General features: G+C 37.0%; 1 protein-coding gene across 1 annotated transcript in view; it reads left to right on the forward strand.

Moving 5' to 3' along the window:
* The first annotated feature begins 8147 nt into the window (after nt 1–8147).
* RANBP3L (RAN binding protein 3 like) overlaps nt 8148–15554 on the forward strand; it is a 57355-nt gene continuing 49948 nt past the window's right edge. Inside the window, 1 exon segment of the mRNA XM_044664340.1 lies at nt 8148–8349. Within this exon segment, the coding sequence (XP_044520275.1) occupies nt 8148–8349 (202 nt within the window).

Here is a 15554-nt window from a genome sequence, read left to right on the forward strand (position 1 = left end):
GCAACACTCCTCTTGAGAAATGTGACAACAGGTAGTAGACAAATGTGGAATGAAGAAAGACCATTCTATTCACTGATTATTTTATCCTCTCTAGCTTCCCCTGCATTCCTCATCTAGGCTCTGGTTTCAGTCACATTCAGGCTTTGGCAAGTTCTAAGCTGGACTCTTACATTATAAAGGTTAGGGGGCTGATACTTTAGTGCATGCCCATTCTGCTGTTAAATTCATTTAGCATTTAAGCGATAGAACACAAAATACATTTTTCCTGTCTCAGTAGCAGAGATACACAGCTATTTCTCTTCTGTTTTTCTGCAGTAATGTTGCCTGCCAACCACATGATGAAATTCATTTAAAGCAGCTAAAGAACTTTAGACTAGGGAAATCAGAAAGACCTATCCAAGAGCAATATTTGAATCCAAGAGGTTTTAGAGAAGTAAATAATACATGCTTTTATGTAAAACTTAATGAAAAACTTACTTGATTTGTGATACTCAAAATAGATTCTAATAATAATCCATTTTTCCAAGACATTGTAGTATTCTTGTGCCTTGGTGTGGATTCTAAAATTGAGAAACATGTATATGCAGCATAACATTTGGATGGCTAACCCTTCTGCATATGCCTTTTCTTGCTCCCTCCATCACCACTACTTTTTAATGCTTCTTCCACATAGTTACCTTGTATCCGTTGTTCGTCTTCCCCTATAGAATGTAAGTTGTGAGGGCACACAAAGCATCTAACAAATATTTATTGAGTAATTCTGTGATATCCTTTAAATGATGGGTTATCTTCTGATGAAAGTAGAATATGAGTGTAATTTTTCAGTTCCCTGATTTTTACTTAGAAAAACAGAGGGTGAAGGGAAGGGAACAAGTATTTATATAGCACCCATTATGTGCCAGATTGTACTAAGTGTTTTATAGATATAGATAGGGCTGCTAAGGCAAAGGCGGATAAATATGTATATATCATCTCACATTTGATCTTCACAACAACGTTGGGGCAATAGGTCTAAAGATGGGTTGTATTTAAATGCCACTATATCTGCAAAACCTCCTAATACAAATTGGTGAGATGATCCTTTCCAAGCCTGAGTAGAAAGAGATGTAGTTCATCTTTAAAGAAGATAAGTTTAGTGAAGACAGAGACTTTGGGATATCAATTTTCACAAAATTCAAAAGCTGAAAAAGGCATTAGAAATCCATCCCATCCAACCTTTAACCACCCTGAAAGATAATTGGTATTTTTTTAGGTTTTGGGGATGATGGTGAAGGGTTGGCAATAATGATTTAAAAATTTGACTTGGAATAAGGTTAATGATTATTTGAATTTCATTTGCTGCATGCTTATGGCATGTATGACATTAGGTAAGATGGGCATAAAACTTACTGGATCTCAATTTCTCATCTATAAAATGAGGAAATTGGAATAGATGAGTCCTTTTTTCAGGAGTCCTTTGAAACTCTGGATATAGAATGCTATATCTCCTCTCACCCCTTCCCCACCACAAAAAACCCAAGTAGATAGAAATTGACTCTTCCTATTTAGTTCCATTTTAATGGATCTAAGCTTCCTTCCAACACTCAATCTGATTAAAACTTCTTCAGAGAAGGGGATCCTGTCAAATGTTATATTCATTATATAAAATGCTGAGTAGCTTACAGTATTTTTATCTGTGGCTCAACTGGTCCTCGATCATATTATAAAGTAAAAGTTATAAATTTATCAACCCTGTGGGATAGTTAGCTTTTGATCTGCCTCAAAGCTATAGACTACAAGCCTAGCTATTGCCAGCTACCTTGTAAATGCATGCCCTTCATCCCAATAGGGATTGGGCAAGAGAATATCCACAAATGGACCTTCACGTTTCTATTTCCCCTCTTGGAAGATAATTCAGAGCTCATGTCTTGCTGATTCTGAGTCAGAAATATTATCTTCATTGAAGAAGCCTGTTGCAATTCGAGGCAAGTAGAGATGGAATGCAAAAAAAAAAAATAGCAGCTTGGCATTATTTATGACCTTAGAGCTGGCAGTGACCTGAGAAGAAAGAATGATCTATGGCAGTTCAGTTTTTGTGACAAAGGTCAGAAGAATATCCAAAATCATGAGTGGATAGAGGGTTTTTTTAAATTAAGATTTTGGGGGGTTAATTATGTTATATAGAGATGGCAGCATGGAATCCCTGCAAAATATAGGGTCAGCCTCACCCAAAGTTCTCCAGGGTGGGTTCTAGTTTATGGGTTATCTATTACTACAAATCATTAACAGTTATATGTGCAATTTTAATCTATATTTCAATAAGTGAATTTTCACACCTGAGTTCTTCATGAAGTCATCATTAAATCTAACATCACATCCAAACAAAGGCAGAAATACAGCACAATGGTATTCCTATTAACAAAAAAGAAATATTTCAATAAAATATTCTTAGAAATTTCCCTACTATGGCTGAAATTATTCAGAAGACCTTCCACGACATCAGAAGGAGGAGTAGAGGAAGACTTTGAAAGTATCATTAAATATAATGGAGTCTAGTATGCTAAACATCACTTCAGAAAAACACATCTGGGAGTCTTGAACAAGATTGGGGATTCTTAACTTGGGATCTGTGAATTTATTTTTTATATCTTGATAACTGTATTTAATATAATTACTTTTCATTATAACCATATGCATTCAAAACCCATTATTCAAAGAAGGAATTCACAAAGCTTCTCCAGAGTGACAGAGGGATCTATGATGGGGGGGTGGGGAAGAGTAAGAATTCTTCCCCTCCCCAGACTAGAGAGAGTGGAAGAATAAAATTAGAGGTGGGAATTTTCTGGACATCTTCTTTGGCTATCTCCCATGACCAGAATATTCCTCATTTCTGTCTCCTTACTTCCTTTAAAACTTAGCTAAAGTTCAGTCTTCTGTAAGAATTCTTTCCCAGTCCTCAAACTTCGTGCCTTCTCTCCAGGTTATGTTTTATATATAGTTGTTTGCAAGTTCTCTCCTATGTGAGTTCCTTGAAAACAAGAACTGCTTTCTTGTTATTGTTTTAGAAGGGGTTTGTTTTGTTATTTTGCTTTGTACATAGTAGGTGCCTAGTAAATGCCTGTTGACTTGTTGTGGGGGAAGAAGGCTCCTCACCTTTTCTCCATTGAAATTAGGAGCATAGAGTCTGGAGAAGATTCCTATGGTAGACAGGGAATGCTCTAGCTCTAGACCTAGAAGAAGCAGGGAATTCTGGCAGAACCTACACTTGTCACTCAACCCCAATCAGAGATTGTATCTGGGCCAGCTCTCCCACTACCTTCCGAGAGAAACAGAAGGCCACATAGCAAGGAAAGACCTTTGACCCTCCTGTTTGACCAGTCTCGGTGACTAAGGTCAGAACCTTTCCTGTTTTGATGTTAGGGACAATTTTGTTAGAAAACAACAAGGCACTGAGCCTATGAAATGTAGTCAGGAAGAGATATGATTTGGAAGGGAGAGGGAGCATGTGATTTAGATCACAGGAATGGAAATATGGGGAATCTTCATTCATTCCATTATTTTACCTAGATGTGGCCCTGTTAGCCACCATCAGTTTACAAATAGAAATCATGGAGAGATATTTTTGTTGAATCTCAATAGGAATGTTGTGGTTTAGCCAGACAATGGTTGCCAAGTCATCTTCATGTGATTGATGAAAACTTTGTTTAATAACACAGCCAGTTTTGTCATAAAGGAGTTTTCATTGCCAAGGAATTTGTGAATTGAAATATCTTTGTGTTTTTGCTATTTAAAGGAAAACGAATGAGCCAAAAACAAAGTTGCTTTTGAAAAAAAGTTCCCATTTGACTGAATGTAGATCTTGGGAGTAGGAGTTTTGCTGGGGAGATGAAACAAGGAACTGTTTACATAAAAGAGTTTTTAACACTGGGTCTGTGAAGTTTGGGGTGGGGTTCTGATATTTTGATAATTGTATTTCAATATAAATTGGTTTCCTTTGTGTTTCATTGGATTCTTTCTTTTGTATTTAAAAACTTGATTCTCAGAGAATCTATATGTTTCACCACACTGCCAAGGAAGTCTATGACTCAAAAATAGAGATTTAAGAATTGCAGGTTTAGAAGATCTTGTGGAGAAAGGAAACCTCAGTCTATAAATCTGGAAACATGCAAATAAAAGGGCAGTCTACTAAACTACAGACCCTAAACTTTTTTTACTTTTCTAGGAAATCTCCCTGGCTTCTACCCCTTTTTTTTTTCCAGGACATGTGATTTCACCGATATAAGGAACTTCTAATGAGGAAAATCCCTCTATCCATAGAAATTGATGCCTCCTTTACAATTTAATCTTAGAAAGTTGCCCGAGTTAATAAAAAGTTGTGATTTGCCCAGGGTCGTACAGCTAGTAGGAGTCAGTAGCAGGATTGGAATCCAGGTCTTCCTGACTTTGGACTCAGCTATCTATGCACTATCCCAAACCGACTCTCAGTCACTTTAAAAATGGTTCTTAAGTATTAGATTCAGCCATTTGAATTCAATCATGACATAAAACTTTCTTCGGTCATATGTGATTCTAGGTTCTCTAAAACTAAACTAGTGGCATATAAGCTCCAGGATGTCCTTACCAAGATACATGTCCAGTGATGTCGACTTTATATCTGTTGTCCCTAGACCAGCTTAAGTTTAGATGGGGTCCTCTCCAAAACAGCAAGAAAGAGGTGAATTCTTAACTGTTGTCCTTTTTAAGTCATGTCATAGTAAGGAAATTAGAAATATATTGATTAGGTTTGATATACAGAATTTTGGAAGGGTGTCTCTGAGACTGGAGAATGACTGAGGCAAGGAAAACTCTTTGCATGAGCTTAGAACTTTGGAGAGAGGAGAGCAGCTAGACTTCTGACAGTTGGTCCCTGGCTTCTGGGGAGACTGGCTCAACTCAGATCCTGCTCTCTGGATTTAGCTCTGCTGGTGAGAGGGAAGAGAGAACTCTGATTTGGAGGTAGGAGGCCTAAGTCTGAATCCCCATTTTGCTATTTGACACAAATTTAACACAATTTATTATTTAACACAATGCGAACTTGGGCAATTCACTTTTAAAAAAAACTATGCCTCAGTTTCCTCATCTATAAAATTAGGGACTGGTGGTAGATTTCTAAAATTCCTTCCAGCTCTAATAATTTTGAAGGGTATTCACTTTCCTGACTGTAGAAAAACATCAAGGAGAAGAACTTGACAGATCTGCTGTTTTAAAAATTGTTTGTGAGAGGAGAAAGACCAAAGGCCTGCTTGCCTGAGCTCTGAGAGCCATCTCAGAGCCACAGTCTGGTCAGTTAGCCTTTGAGACATTTGGCTAACTGATTTGTCTACTTGGAGACACTTTTAACATAAATATTTTATTCGTATATAAGGATTTAGTTAAATTTTAGTCAGATCACGTTTTTATGAGAATTTAGCTATTGGTAAGGAGTTCAGAGAAGCTTCAAGAAACAGAAGGCTTTGCCATGAGGCAAATGTAGAAAAGTGGATGGATATTTAGTTTCCCTTTAGTGTTAAGTTTTCCTTGTTTATAATCCTTATATTCATATCTTTTAAATATAAATAAATAGATTTTTATAGATATACTTAGTCTCCAAGTAGTTGTGTACTGGCTCAGTGAAGGGTTGAAAAATACTTTGTCATCATCTAGCAAAGTATTCTCACACAATATCCTTCTTAATAACAATTTTCTATACCCAAATGCTACATTGGCCAACTCTCTGTGACCTCACTGGAGGTTTTATTGGCAGAGATACTGGAGTAGTTTTCTTTTTCCTTCTCTGGCTCATTTTCCAAAACCTAGGTAAAGAGGGTTAAGTAACTTGCCCAGGGTCACACAGCTAGAAAAAGCCAGGCTTGAACTCATAAAGTCAAGTATTCCTAACTTCAGGCCTGGAACTCTCCTATGCCACCTAGCTGCTGAATTCTTCATGAAAGACCATCTAATAAGTCTGCAGTCTGTACTTGAATAAGGAGCACCTACACTGATGAAATCTTAGATCTTTGAAATATTAGCATCATGGTCTCTTGAAACAGTGCAGGATTTGGAGGGAGGAGGCCTAAGTCTGAATCCCCATTTTGCTATTTAACACAAATTTAACACAATTTATTATTTAACACAAGGAGAACTTGGGTGATTCACTTTTAAAAAAAACTATGCCTCAGTTTCCTCATCTATAAAATTAGGGACTGGTAGTAGATTTCTAAAATTCCTTCCAGCTCTAATAATCTATGAACCTAAGTATATTTTGAGATCCCCAAGTCCAGAAGTGGCAAACATGCAGTCCACTGGTGCCTGGCACACTTCCTAGTGTGCACAAACCAGATTAAAATATAATTGGAAAATATTTAGCAAAATAAATGAAAATGTAATAAAATGTAATAGTTAATATGTGTAACGTTAATATGTGATTTTCTAAGTCAATATTTTGTGGTCACAGTGATCCTTATTTAGGGTTTAGTGACCCCTTTTTCTATTTGAGTTTGACACCACTAACTTAGTCTACATGTTACCTCTTCATTTTACAGATGATGAAATTGAGCTTCCTCAAAGCAGTGTTTAGGATTATAAACATTGTGCTAAGAACCATGTAGAATATCATTTGTCATGACAAACAAAACTCACAACAGGGGAAGAAACAAATATAATTTAGGATTTATCTCCTATTTGTATAGTTAGCAGGGAAGAGCACTATTAGATCTTAAACATAGACATAACCAGATACACAAATAAAAAACAGACCAAGAGTGAAAAAAAAAGACTTGTATGCAAGTAGAGAAGAGGCAAGCCCTGGGGTATAATGGGAGGAGCAGACACAGAGAGGAAACAGATGGGAGGAGAGAGAAAATGGAAAAGATAAGCTACATAGGTTTATCTTAAACAATTATTGAACCTCCAATTATTTTTTGTTTGGGCCTGCCTTTTTATTTGATAGGTTAATAAAAAGAGAAGTAAAGAGGTAGGAAAGTAAGAGGAAGAGGGAATGAAAGAAAGAAAATGGAAAATAGGGGAATATTTTGAGTTTTCCCAAGAATTCTGCTTCTTTCCAAAAAACTGGAACAGAATTTGGATTGTGATATTTTAGGGTGATGAATAGAATTGTTAAGCTAAGTTTTTCAGATATATTTCATATACATTTATTTGTGAATTTATATGGATTCTTAATTTACATATATAAAATATATATGAAAAACTTAAACACACACAGAGCTACCTAGGGTTATTCTTTCCCCAAAATTATTGCTTAAAAAATAAAAGATTGAAAATTTTAAGAAATATCTGCAGTATCATATCATTTCAGTTCCTGGTCCTAGAAGATGAGTAGTACTTTCAAATAGAAAAGCAAAGTATATGTTTGACTCCAGAGAGAACTGAGCATTGTCTTTGATATGAATTTCTTCCAGTTAATTATTTTTTGGTCTAGTTTGTTTCTTTCTGAGTAAACATGATTAGAAGTTTAGAACAGGGGTTTCTTAGCTTTTCTTTTTGTGTGGATTCCTTTAGAAGTCTTTTAGAAGAACTTCTAGAGACCCCTTCTCAGAATATCATTTTAAATGTATAAAGTACATAGGATTGCAAAGGGAACTAATTATACTGTAAAAGATATTTTTAAAAAACTAGTTCAGGGGGCAGCTGGGTAGCTCAGTGGAGTGAGAGTCAGGCCTAGAGACAGGAGGTCCTAGGTTCAAACCCGGCCTCAGCCACTTCCCAGCTGTGTGACCCTGGGCAAGTCACTTGACCCCCATTGCCCACCCTTACCACTATTCCACCTATAAGACAATACACCAAAATTAAGGGTTAAAAAAAAAACAACAAAAAACTAGTTCAGAGAAACACTGGTTATAAGAACCTCTAGCTTACAGGCAGTTAGGTGGCTCGGTGAATAGACAGCCACGCCTGGAGTCATCAGGTCCTGGGTCCAAAGTTGCCCTCAGACCCTGGACAAGTCACTTAACAGAGGTTGCCTACTCCTTGCCCTTCTATCTTAGAAAAGTAAAGGTTAAAAAAAACAACTAGTCCACAGAAACACAGGTTAAGAACCCCTGGCTTAGAACCAGAAGGGACTTGAAAGTCATCTATTCAAATCCCCTAATTTTGTAGCACAGGAAACTGAGGCCCATGAAAGCAAAGTTAACATGCTCAAGGCCTTCCAGGTAGTAAATTACTTGACCTCAGAGGATTCATTCTCCCTGGCGGTACCATTCATTTATCCCCAATAGAAGTGGGAAATTAAGATCACCTTGCACCTATCTACTCAAAAGTTCCTAGAGAGAAGAATAAGAATTAATTTAAGTGTTGGGAATTCAAAGGAAAAGAGAACCTGTTTCTCATTGAAAGGTAGGAGTTTTAACTGATTTTTGTCTTCTTTTTATGTGCAGTTTTTCTAGCACAGAGCCTGGCACATTTCTCATTTGATGGAACTTGAGAGCAGCGCCATTTTTTGTTTGTTACTTTTGCTTTTCTTTGTATCTTTAGCACTTAGCATAGTTCCTGGTATGCCGTAGACATTTAATAAATGCTTGTCAAATGACTTAGTAAATGTTTGTCTATCTGAATTCAGATATTAAATTTCTTCAGGTGCATTACTGTATTTTGATAACATGCTGTAATTACATGTGAATTCCTAATAACCTGGTGTCTTTACCTAAATCACCTCCCCAGGTCGTTGGTCTACAGAGCTAGAGAGCAGCTTAATTTGAGGCTATACAAATTTGTCCAGAAAGATGTAATCTAGTGCTTATATGCCAAATAGCCAAAACAACAACAACAACAAATCCCTAGCTCTTTTTTCCCCCACCATCAGCAGAAAAGTAAATGTGGAAGTATTTACACCATGAAGAAGAAAATGTCATCAGCAAAGATTCTTAAGGTAAAATGTACACTTCAGTGTTACTAGGCTGATCAAATATCTTCTTATCTTTGGAAGAGCATCCTACAGATAATTTTGTTCTTTAAATCTTAACTTGAACTTTTGTTTGTATATCTTCATTTCCAAATATATCCTGTTCCACTCTCCTATTTATCCAGGTAGCTCTTATAAGAAAGATTTTTTCAAAGAAAGGAAAAAAGCAAACAGTAAAGCCAAAAGACGAGATAACCTGAACCCATGGTCCCCCACCTTCTTGCAGACATTTTAATTAAGGACTTTGATGAAGAGAGCTCAAGTGTTTCTTCTGAGTATTCTTGATCCAGAAATCCTCCCCTTGCCAAGTTTCTGCCCCGTCAGTAGCATTTTGAATGATTGATTGCTCAGTCAACAACCTCAAGTAGTCAGACTTTTGATTTCTTGTTTATAGACAAAATGACATTTGGATATCAGGAAAAAATGATGACTAAGCTCTTGAATGAGCAATATATTCTTCCAAAATGCTGAGGTGTATATTTACAGTTCAGAACTGAAAAGTCAAAATATCGGGATGCTAAATCATTGAGACTTCTCAATTTGCCCAGTGGACATGCTTTGAGCAAGCCTTCTACAAAATCGGAAGATGAAAACATAATAGAATCTGCAAAAATAAGATAGATAGATGAAGTCATGCAGTGTTTGCAGACAGGTAGACATGTGCAAAGGGAAAAGAAATTAGATTTTGTGGTAATAGCTCAATCAGCTTTTCCCCAGAGGCTCTGAAACAGGAGAAAATGGACATATTTCAGGGCCTTTTCAATTGTAAATGATGTGAAGACCTAGAGAGGGATAGAATATTTGCTTTGATGACTGACAGGACAAGTAATATGAAACCAGCATAACAAATGATAGGCCACATTCACAGGCCAATTTAAGATTTCAAAGCAATTTACATTCATTATTTCTTTTTATTATGGGCTATCAATGTCTATATATATTCATACATTACTTCAAGGAATTCAAGAAGGTAGTTGGTCAAACTAACAAGAATTTAAGTGCCTACTAATTATGTGCCAAGTATTGTGCTTTTGGGAATACAAAGAAAAACAAAAAAAATTCCCTGCTTTTAAAGACTTCCTAATGTAATAGAGGAGACAGAAACTGTGTACAAACAATATAGATACAGGATTAAATATAGATAATCTCATAAGGGAGGCACTAACTAGCATTAAGAGGGATTGGGAAAGACTTCTTCCACAAGGTGGGATTTTAGCTGAGATTTGAAGGAAGCCAGGAGACAGAGGTGAGAAAGGAGAGCATTCCAGGCATTAGGGACAACCAGTAAGAAAGAATTTTTAAAAGTTGGTTAAAAAAAAAAAAGTTGGAAAATAGTGTTTCTTATCTGAGGAACTACATGGAGGCCAGTGACATGGGGAAAAGAGTATATTGAGGGGAGTAAAGTGTATGAAAACTAGAAAAGTAGCAGGGAACCTGGCTTATAAAGATTTTAAAAGCCAAACAAGATTTTATTCTTGATCCTAGCAGTAATAGGGATTTTCTTGAATGGGGGATGGGGATATAATTGAATGGGGGATGGTCAGAAAAGTACATTAAGAAGATCATTTTGATAGCTGAGTAGAGGATAGATTGGAATGGGAAGAGACTTGAGATCAACCAGCTGGCTATTCCAACAGTCCAGGCTGGGGATGATGAGGACTCCCATCAAGGTGGTTGAAGTGCCATAAGAAAGAAGAGTGGCATATACCAGAGATGCTACTAAGGTCAGAAAAAACAGAATTTGACAACCATTGATTATGGAGAGTGAGGATTGGTACCCAGGTTATGAGCATAAACAATGACTGATAGGATGGTGGTACTCTTGATAGTAATACAGAAGTTAAGAAGAGGGAAGTGATTAGGGAAAAAGATAACTTCAGTTTTCAACATAGGTTATTTACGATGTCTATGAATCATTCAATTTGAGATGCTCAATCAACAACAGGAATAGGAGACTGGAGGTTAGGAAAGAGGTAGGCCTGAGAATAAATTGATCTGAAAAACATCAGCAGAGAGAAAATTAAAATCCATGGGATCTGATTAGATCACCAAATGAAATACTATAGAAGGTTGAGAAAGACAAAATCGTGGGATGTACCCCAAGCAGAGACAATTTGGCTAGAGAACTAACAAAGGAGATTGAGAAGTAGCCAAATGGATTATGAGACCCAGAAAACAGTAGTGTCACAGAAAACTAGAGAGCAGAAAATGTCAAGGAGAAAGGGGAGATCAATTCTGTTAAAGGCTATGGAGAAGACAAGCAGTATGAGGACCAGAAGGAGGTCAGTAGATGGGGCAATTAAGAGGTCATTGGTAAACTTGGGAAGAGCAATTACAGTTGAATGATGAGGTCAGAAGCTAGACTGCAGGGCTCAGAACAGAAAATGAGGAAAGAAGTGGGGTCACTGAGTGTAGACAGCTTTCTCAAGGAATTTAGTCATGAGATAGCAGGTAAATTGAGGATGAAGCATTAACAACCAGAAGAATTAGAGAAAGCTCCTCTTAGGAGACAGCACTTGAGCTGAGCTTTGAAGGCAGTGAGGGGTTCTAAGAAGAGGTAAGAAGAAAGGCTTCTACATTCTCAGAACAATCTTCTTTTCTAGCCTTATTACATACTAGCCCCCTTCAATACTGTACATGCCAATTAAGACTGAATTACTAGCTGTTCCAGACTTCATTCTGAATTCTCCCACCATTTTCTAGACTGTGTCCCATGACTGTTATGCCCTCCTTCCTCATCTCTTCCAATTGAAATTCTTCTCTTCCTTGAGATTCTTCTTCCTTGAAAGATCCTATTCTTTAAATTTCCTTATTAAACTTTCTGGGGATGTCTCTTTTGCCCTAACCCAGTGATTCCCAAAGTGAGCGCTACCGCCCCCTAGTGGGTGCTGCAGTGATCCAGGAAGGTGGTGATGGCCACAGGTGCATTTATCTTTCCTATTAATTGCTATTAAAATTTTTAAAAATTAATTTCCAGGGGGCTAAGTAATATTTTTTTCTGGAAAGGGGGCAGTAGACCAAAAAAGTATGGGAACCACTGCTGTAACCCATTCTACTTTTCACTTTTATATATATATATATATTGTATTGTTATATCAAACTTTAAGTCTCTTAAAGGTAGAGGCTTTCTTATTTTTTCATTTTTTCCGACTTCTATGCCTAACACAATTTTTTTGGTCCAGACCTGTGACTTCTATGCCATAGGACAGTGATGGTGAACATTTTAGAGCAGTGGGTGATTAAGAAATGTTCTCAGGTGAGAGGGAGGGAAACAACCCAACCCCACCTTCCTCTGGCTTTCTAGTAACAAACTCTGGTGAACTCTGTGTTGGGGCAATGGTGCATGTGCCCACCGAGAGGACTCTTGAGTCCCCCCTCTGGCATACATGCTGTAGGTTCACCACTATGGGCATAGGGAATTCCTGGTAAGGAAACCATCCCTCCCCATGCCCATGAGCCACTTTTCTGCAATATATAGTCTTAAGAAATTTGCCTGGCAGTGCTGAGAGGATGTGACTTGTCTAGGGTTACAAAGTCAGTACATGTCAGGAGAAGGACTTGACCTTGACTTGAGGATAGTCTGCCCTTCTATGGTCATATTGCACATAGTAGATGCTTAATAAATATTTGTTTAATTGAATAGTACACCCAATGGTGGACTGCCCAAGTCAGGAAAATAAGAGTAGCACATACCTCCCAGGTTATCAGAACTGCATGATATCAAAATATGTTTGACACTATTGAAAAAAAAGCATGGTGCTGCTTCCATGATTCCTTATCCCCAAGCAGTTTCCCTCAGATTCCCTAGTAGTTGTATTTGAGGTTGCACTATTGTCCTGTATGAATTGGCCTGTAAACTTCCCCTGTAAACTGCCCTCAACAGATTGCCTCTTTACTGCTGGACTCCTGGTTATGTAGAGGCTTTTAGGAATGACATCTTTTAGCTAGAATACAGGCTTATATAAAAATATAACCAAGAGTGTCTCGTCACCTTAAAGAATGTTATTCTGTGGGACTTACTATGAGCTACTTCTATATGGAAATATTTTATAAGATGGTTGCTAATTTGTGATTTATGCCATCCCATTTGCACATTTACATAGCTCCTCCATATATGGTTATGAACTTGAGGAGGAGAATACCTCATGCTTGTGGTTACTTCACGAACTCAGTATAGAATCTTTCTCCCTTCCCTCCCTGAGCCCCAAACTCCCAGGAATTACAATTTGATCTTTCTGGAAATATGTTTGAAAGTTTGATGTGCAGATTTTCATTGCTCTCCTTTTTCATTTTTCTTTTTTGAAACACATATAAAGAGTTTTGTCCAGCCTTTTAATATGTTTGATATTACTGGAAGAAAGCATGGTGCTGGTTCCATGGTCCCTTATTCCCAAGCAGAAAGCACCAAGCCTTTTTTTTTTAATTATTTTAGAATCTCTTTAAATAAAATAGACATTTATAGCTTCACATTTTCCAGCTTCATATTCCAAGCTCATGAAATAGTCTTTATATAAACTAATCTGTTCTTTCAGTTTGCCTGGGGAGGCAGTTTTCCAGATTATAAGGGATAGGTCAATTTGAAAGAGATTGCAAGAAATTTGTCCTACCAAAAAAAAGAAAAAGGTACAGTGGGTTTCATATAGATCTGCTCTTTCTAAAAGCTAAAGTGATCCAATGAAATGAAATTTAAAAAGCAAGATTCTTTAGGAAAGCTTTCATCCTTACAGTGTTGCTTTTTATATCTTTTCTTCCTTTGACTTTAAAACTAAGACAAGAGAGCAGACTACCTGCTCGACGTGTAAGTAATACATTTGAACAACAGCAAAGCCATTAGCTTCTTCATAGACAAAAATCAGTAGAGAAGGAAATGGCAAACCATTCCAGTAGCATTACCAAGAAAATCTAAATGGTGTCACTAAGAGTTGGACCTGACTACAAAATGACTTAACAAGAAGACCAAAATCAGACACTCTCTTCCCATCACCCCATCACTGGAAGACATACTTCTCCCAATATTATGCCTTGTTTCTGGACCTTCAAATCTGAACCCTTCTTTTATGAAGCCTTGGCTTTAATATTTGTTCTTAATTTTTAAGTTATATTCATTCATTTATTATTTTTATTATATTTAATATTTTCCTACCAGATGATTATGCAATCATTACTCCTTGTGGCACTGTTAATTCTAGGAAAAGCTAATGTGCATTAAAGTAGATTCCTAATAGACAAGATTGATCATACCTCATTTGTCCATTCAAGATATCCTTAGCTTTTGCAGATCTCACTTATTGTCTTTTAGAACAAACTCTAAGACTAGGTTATTTCTTCTGGGTTATTTCATCACTATCTCTTATTGTTGTGCCTAGGGCTTCCTCAATGACTTTCCTATTTTTTTCTTTCTCAAACCAACTCAAGGAAAGGCACAAAGACACACACAATAAATATATACACAGAATAAATATATATGTACATACATACACGTATTATTTATTTGTATTATATATAGAGAGAAATCAATAAAAAAAAAAGGATGGTTATAATTGATTTGAAGATAAAAACCAAAGATCCCATTCAGTTCAGCATGTAGAGAATGTCTATTATGTGCCTGGCTCTATGCCAAATGTTTCCTGACATCAAACAGTTTATTCCCTTGGGGGCTTTAGCAGCAAACAGAAAAGGTGATGGTAATTAGGTCTTACAGTGACAGAGTGCTGGACCTGGAATTGAGAAGACCTGAGTTCAAATGTGCCCTCAGATACTTATTAGCTGTGTGATCCTAGACAAGTCACTTAATTTCTGTCTGCCTCAGTTTCTTCATCAGTAAAATGAGGATGATAATAATGGCACCTATACTCCAGGGTTAAGAGGATAAACTAAGATAAATTTGGCAAAACATTTTGCAAACCTTCAAGTGCTATATGTACTGTTCCATGATTGATTTTGTAAATTAGAAAAACTTGAAATTAGAGAAGGAAAAGATGAAGGAAATAGGTCTTAATCATGTGATTTCATTCATAGAGAAAAATTCCAGGTGAAGGAGCTCCTTCTACTAATGTGGATAGGTACCTTCTCTACAACTTACAGTCTTAAAGAGTTGTTTTGAGCATTAAAAGGTTAAGTGACTTGCCCTGGGTCATACAATCAATAAGGATGAGAATCAGAATTGGAGAAGAGAGCCACTAGAATTAATTGTAAAAAGGAGGGACAAAGTCTGATCTACAATTTAGGAAAATTGTTTTGGCAGCTATGTAGCAGATGCTTTGGAAAAGACCCTTGAGTCAGGAAGACTGATAAAAAGGATTGTTTTTTTAATAGTCTAGGCCAGAGATCTGAACACTAGGGTGGTGATTATGTGAATAGAGAGGAGGAAACAGAGGCTAGAGATATTGTAGAGATAGAGTTGACAAGTTTGGGGCAACTAATTGGATATGTGGAATGAGAGACTGTTAGGAGCTGAGAATGATATTGAGATTGTGAACCTGTGTAAGTAGAAGGCGATGCCCTCAACCATAGTTAAGAGTAGCACTAGCAACTCCCAATCATATAGCACCCATTATGTGCTAGGCATTGAGCTTAGCATTTTTTTAAAGGGAAGTGGAGGGACAGGTTAGTGGCACAGTGGGTAGACCACTAGACTGGA

Source organism: Gracilinanus agilis, chromosome 1, assembly GCF_016433145.1.
Source record: "Gracilinanus agilis isolate LMUSP501 chromosome 1, AgileGrace, whole genome shotgun sequence".
Classification (NCBI taxonomy): Eukaryota; Metazoa; Chordata; class Mammalia; order Didelphimorphia; family Didelphidae; genus Gracilinanus; species Gracilinanus agilis.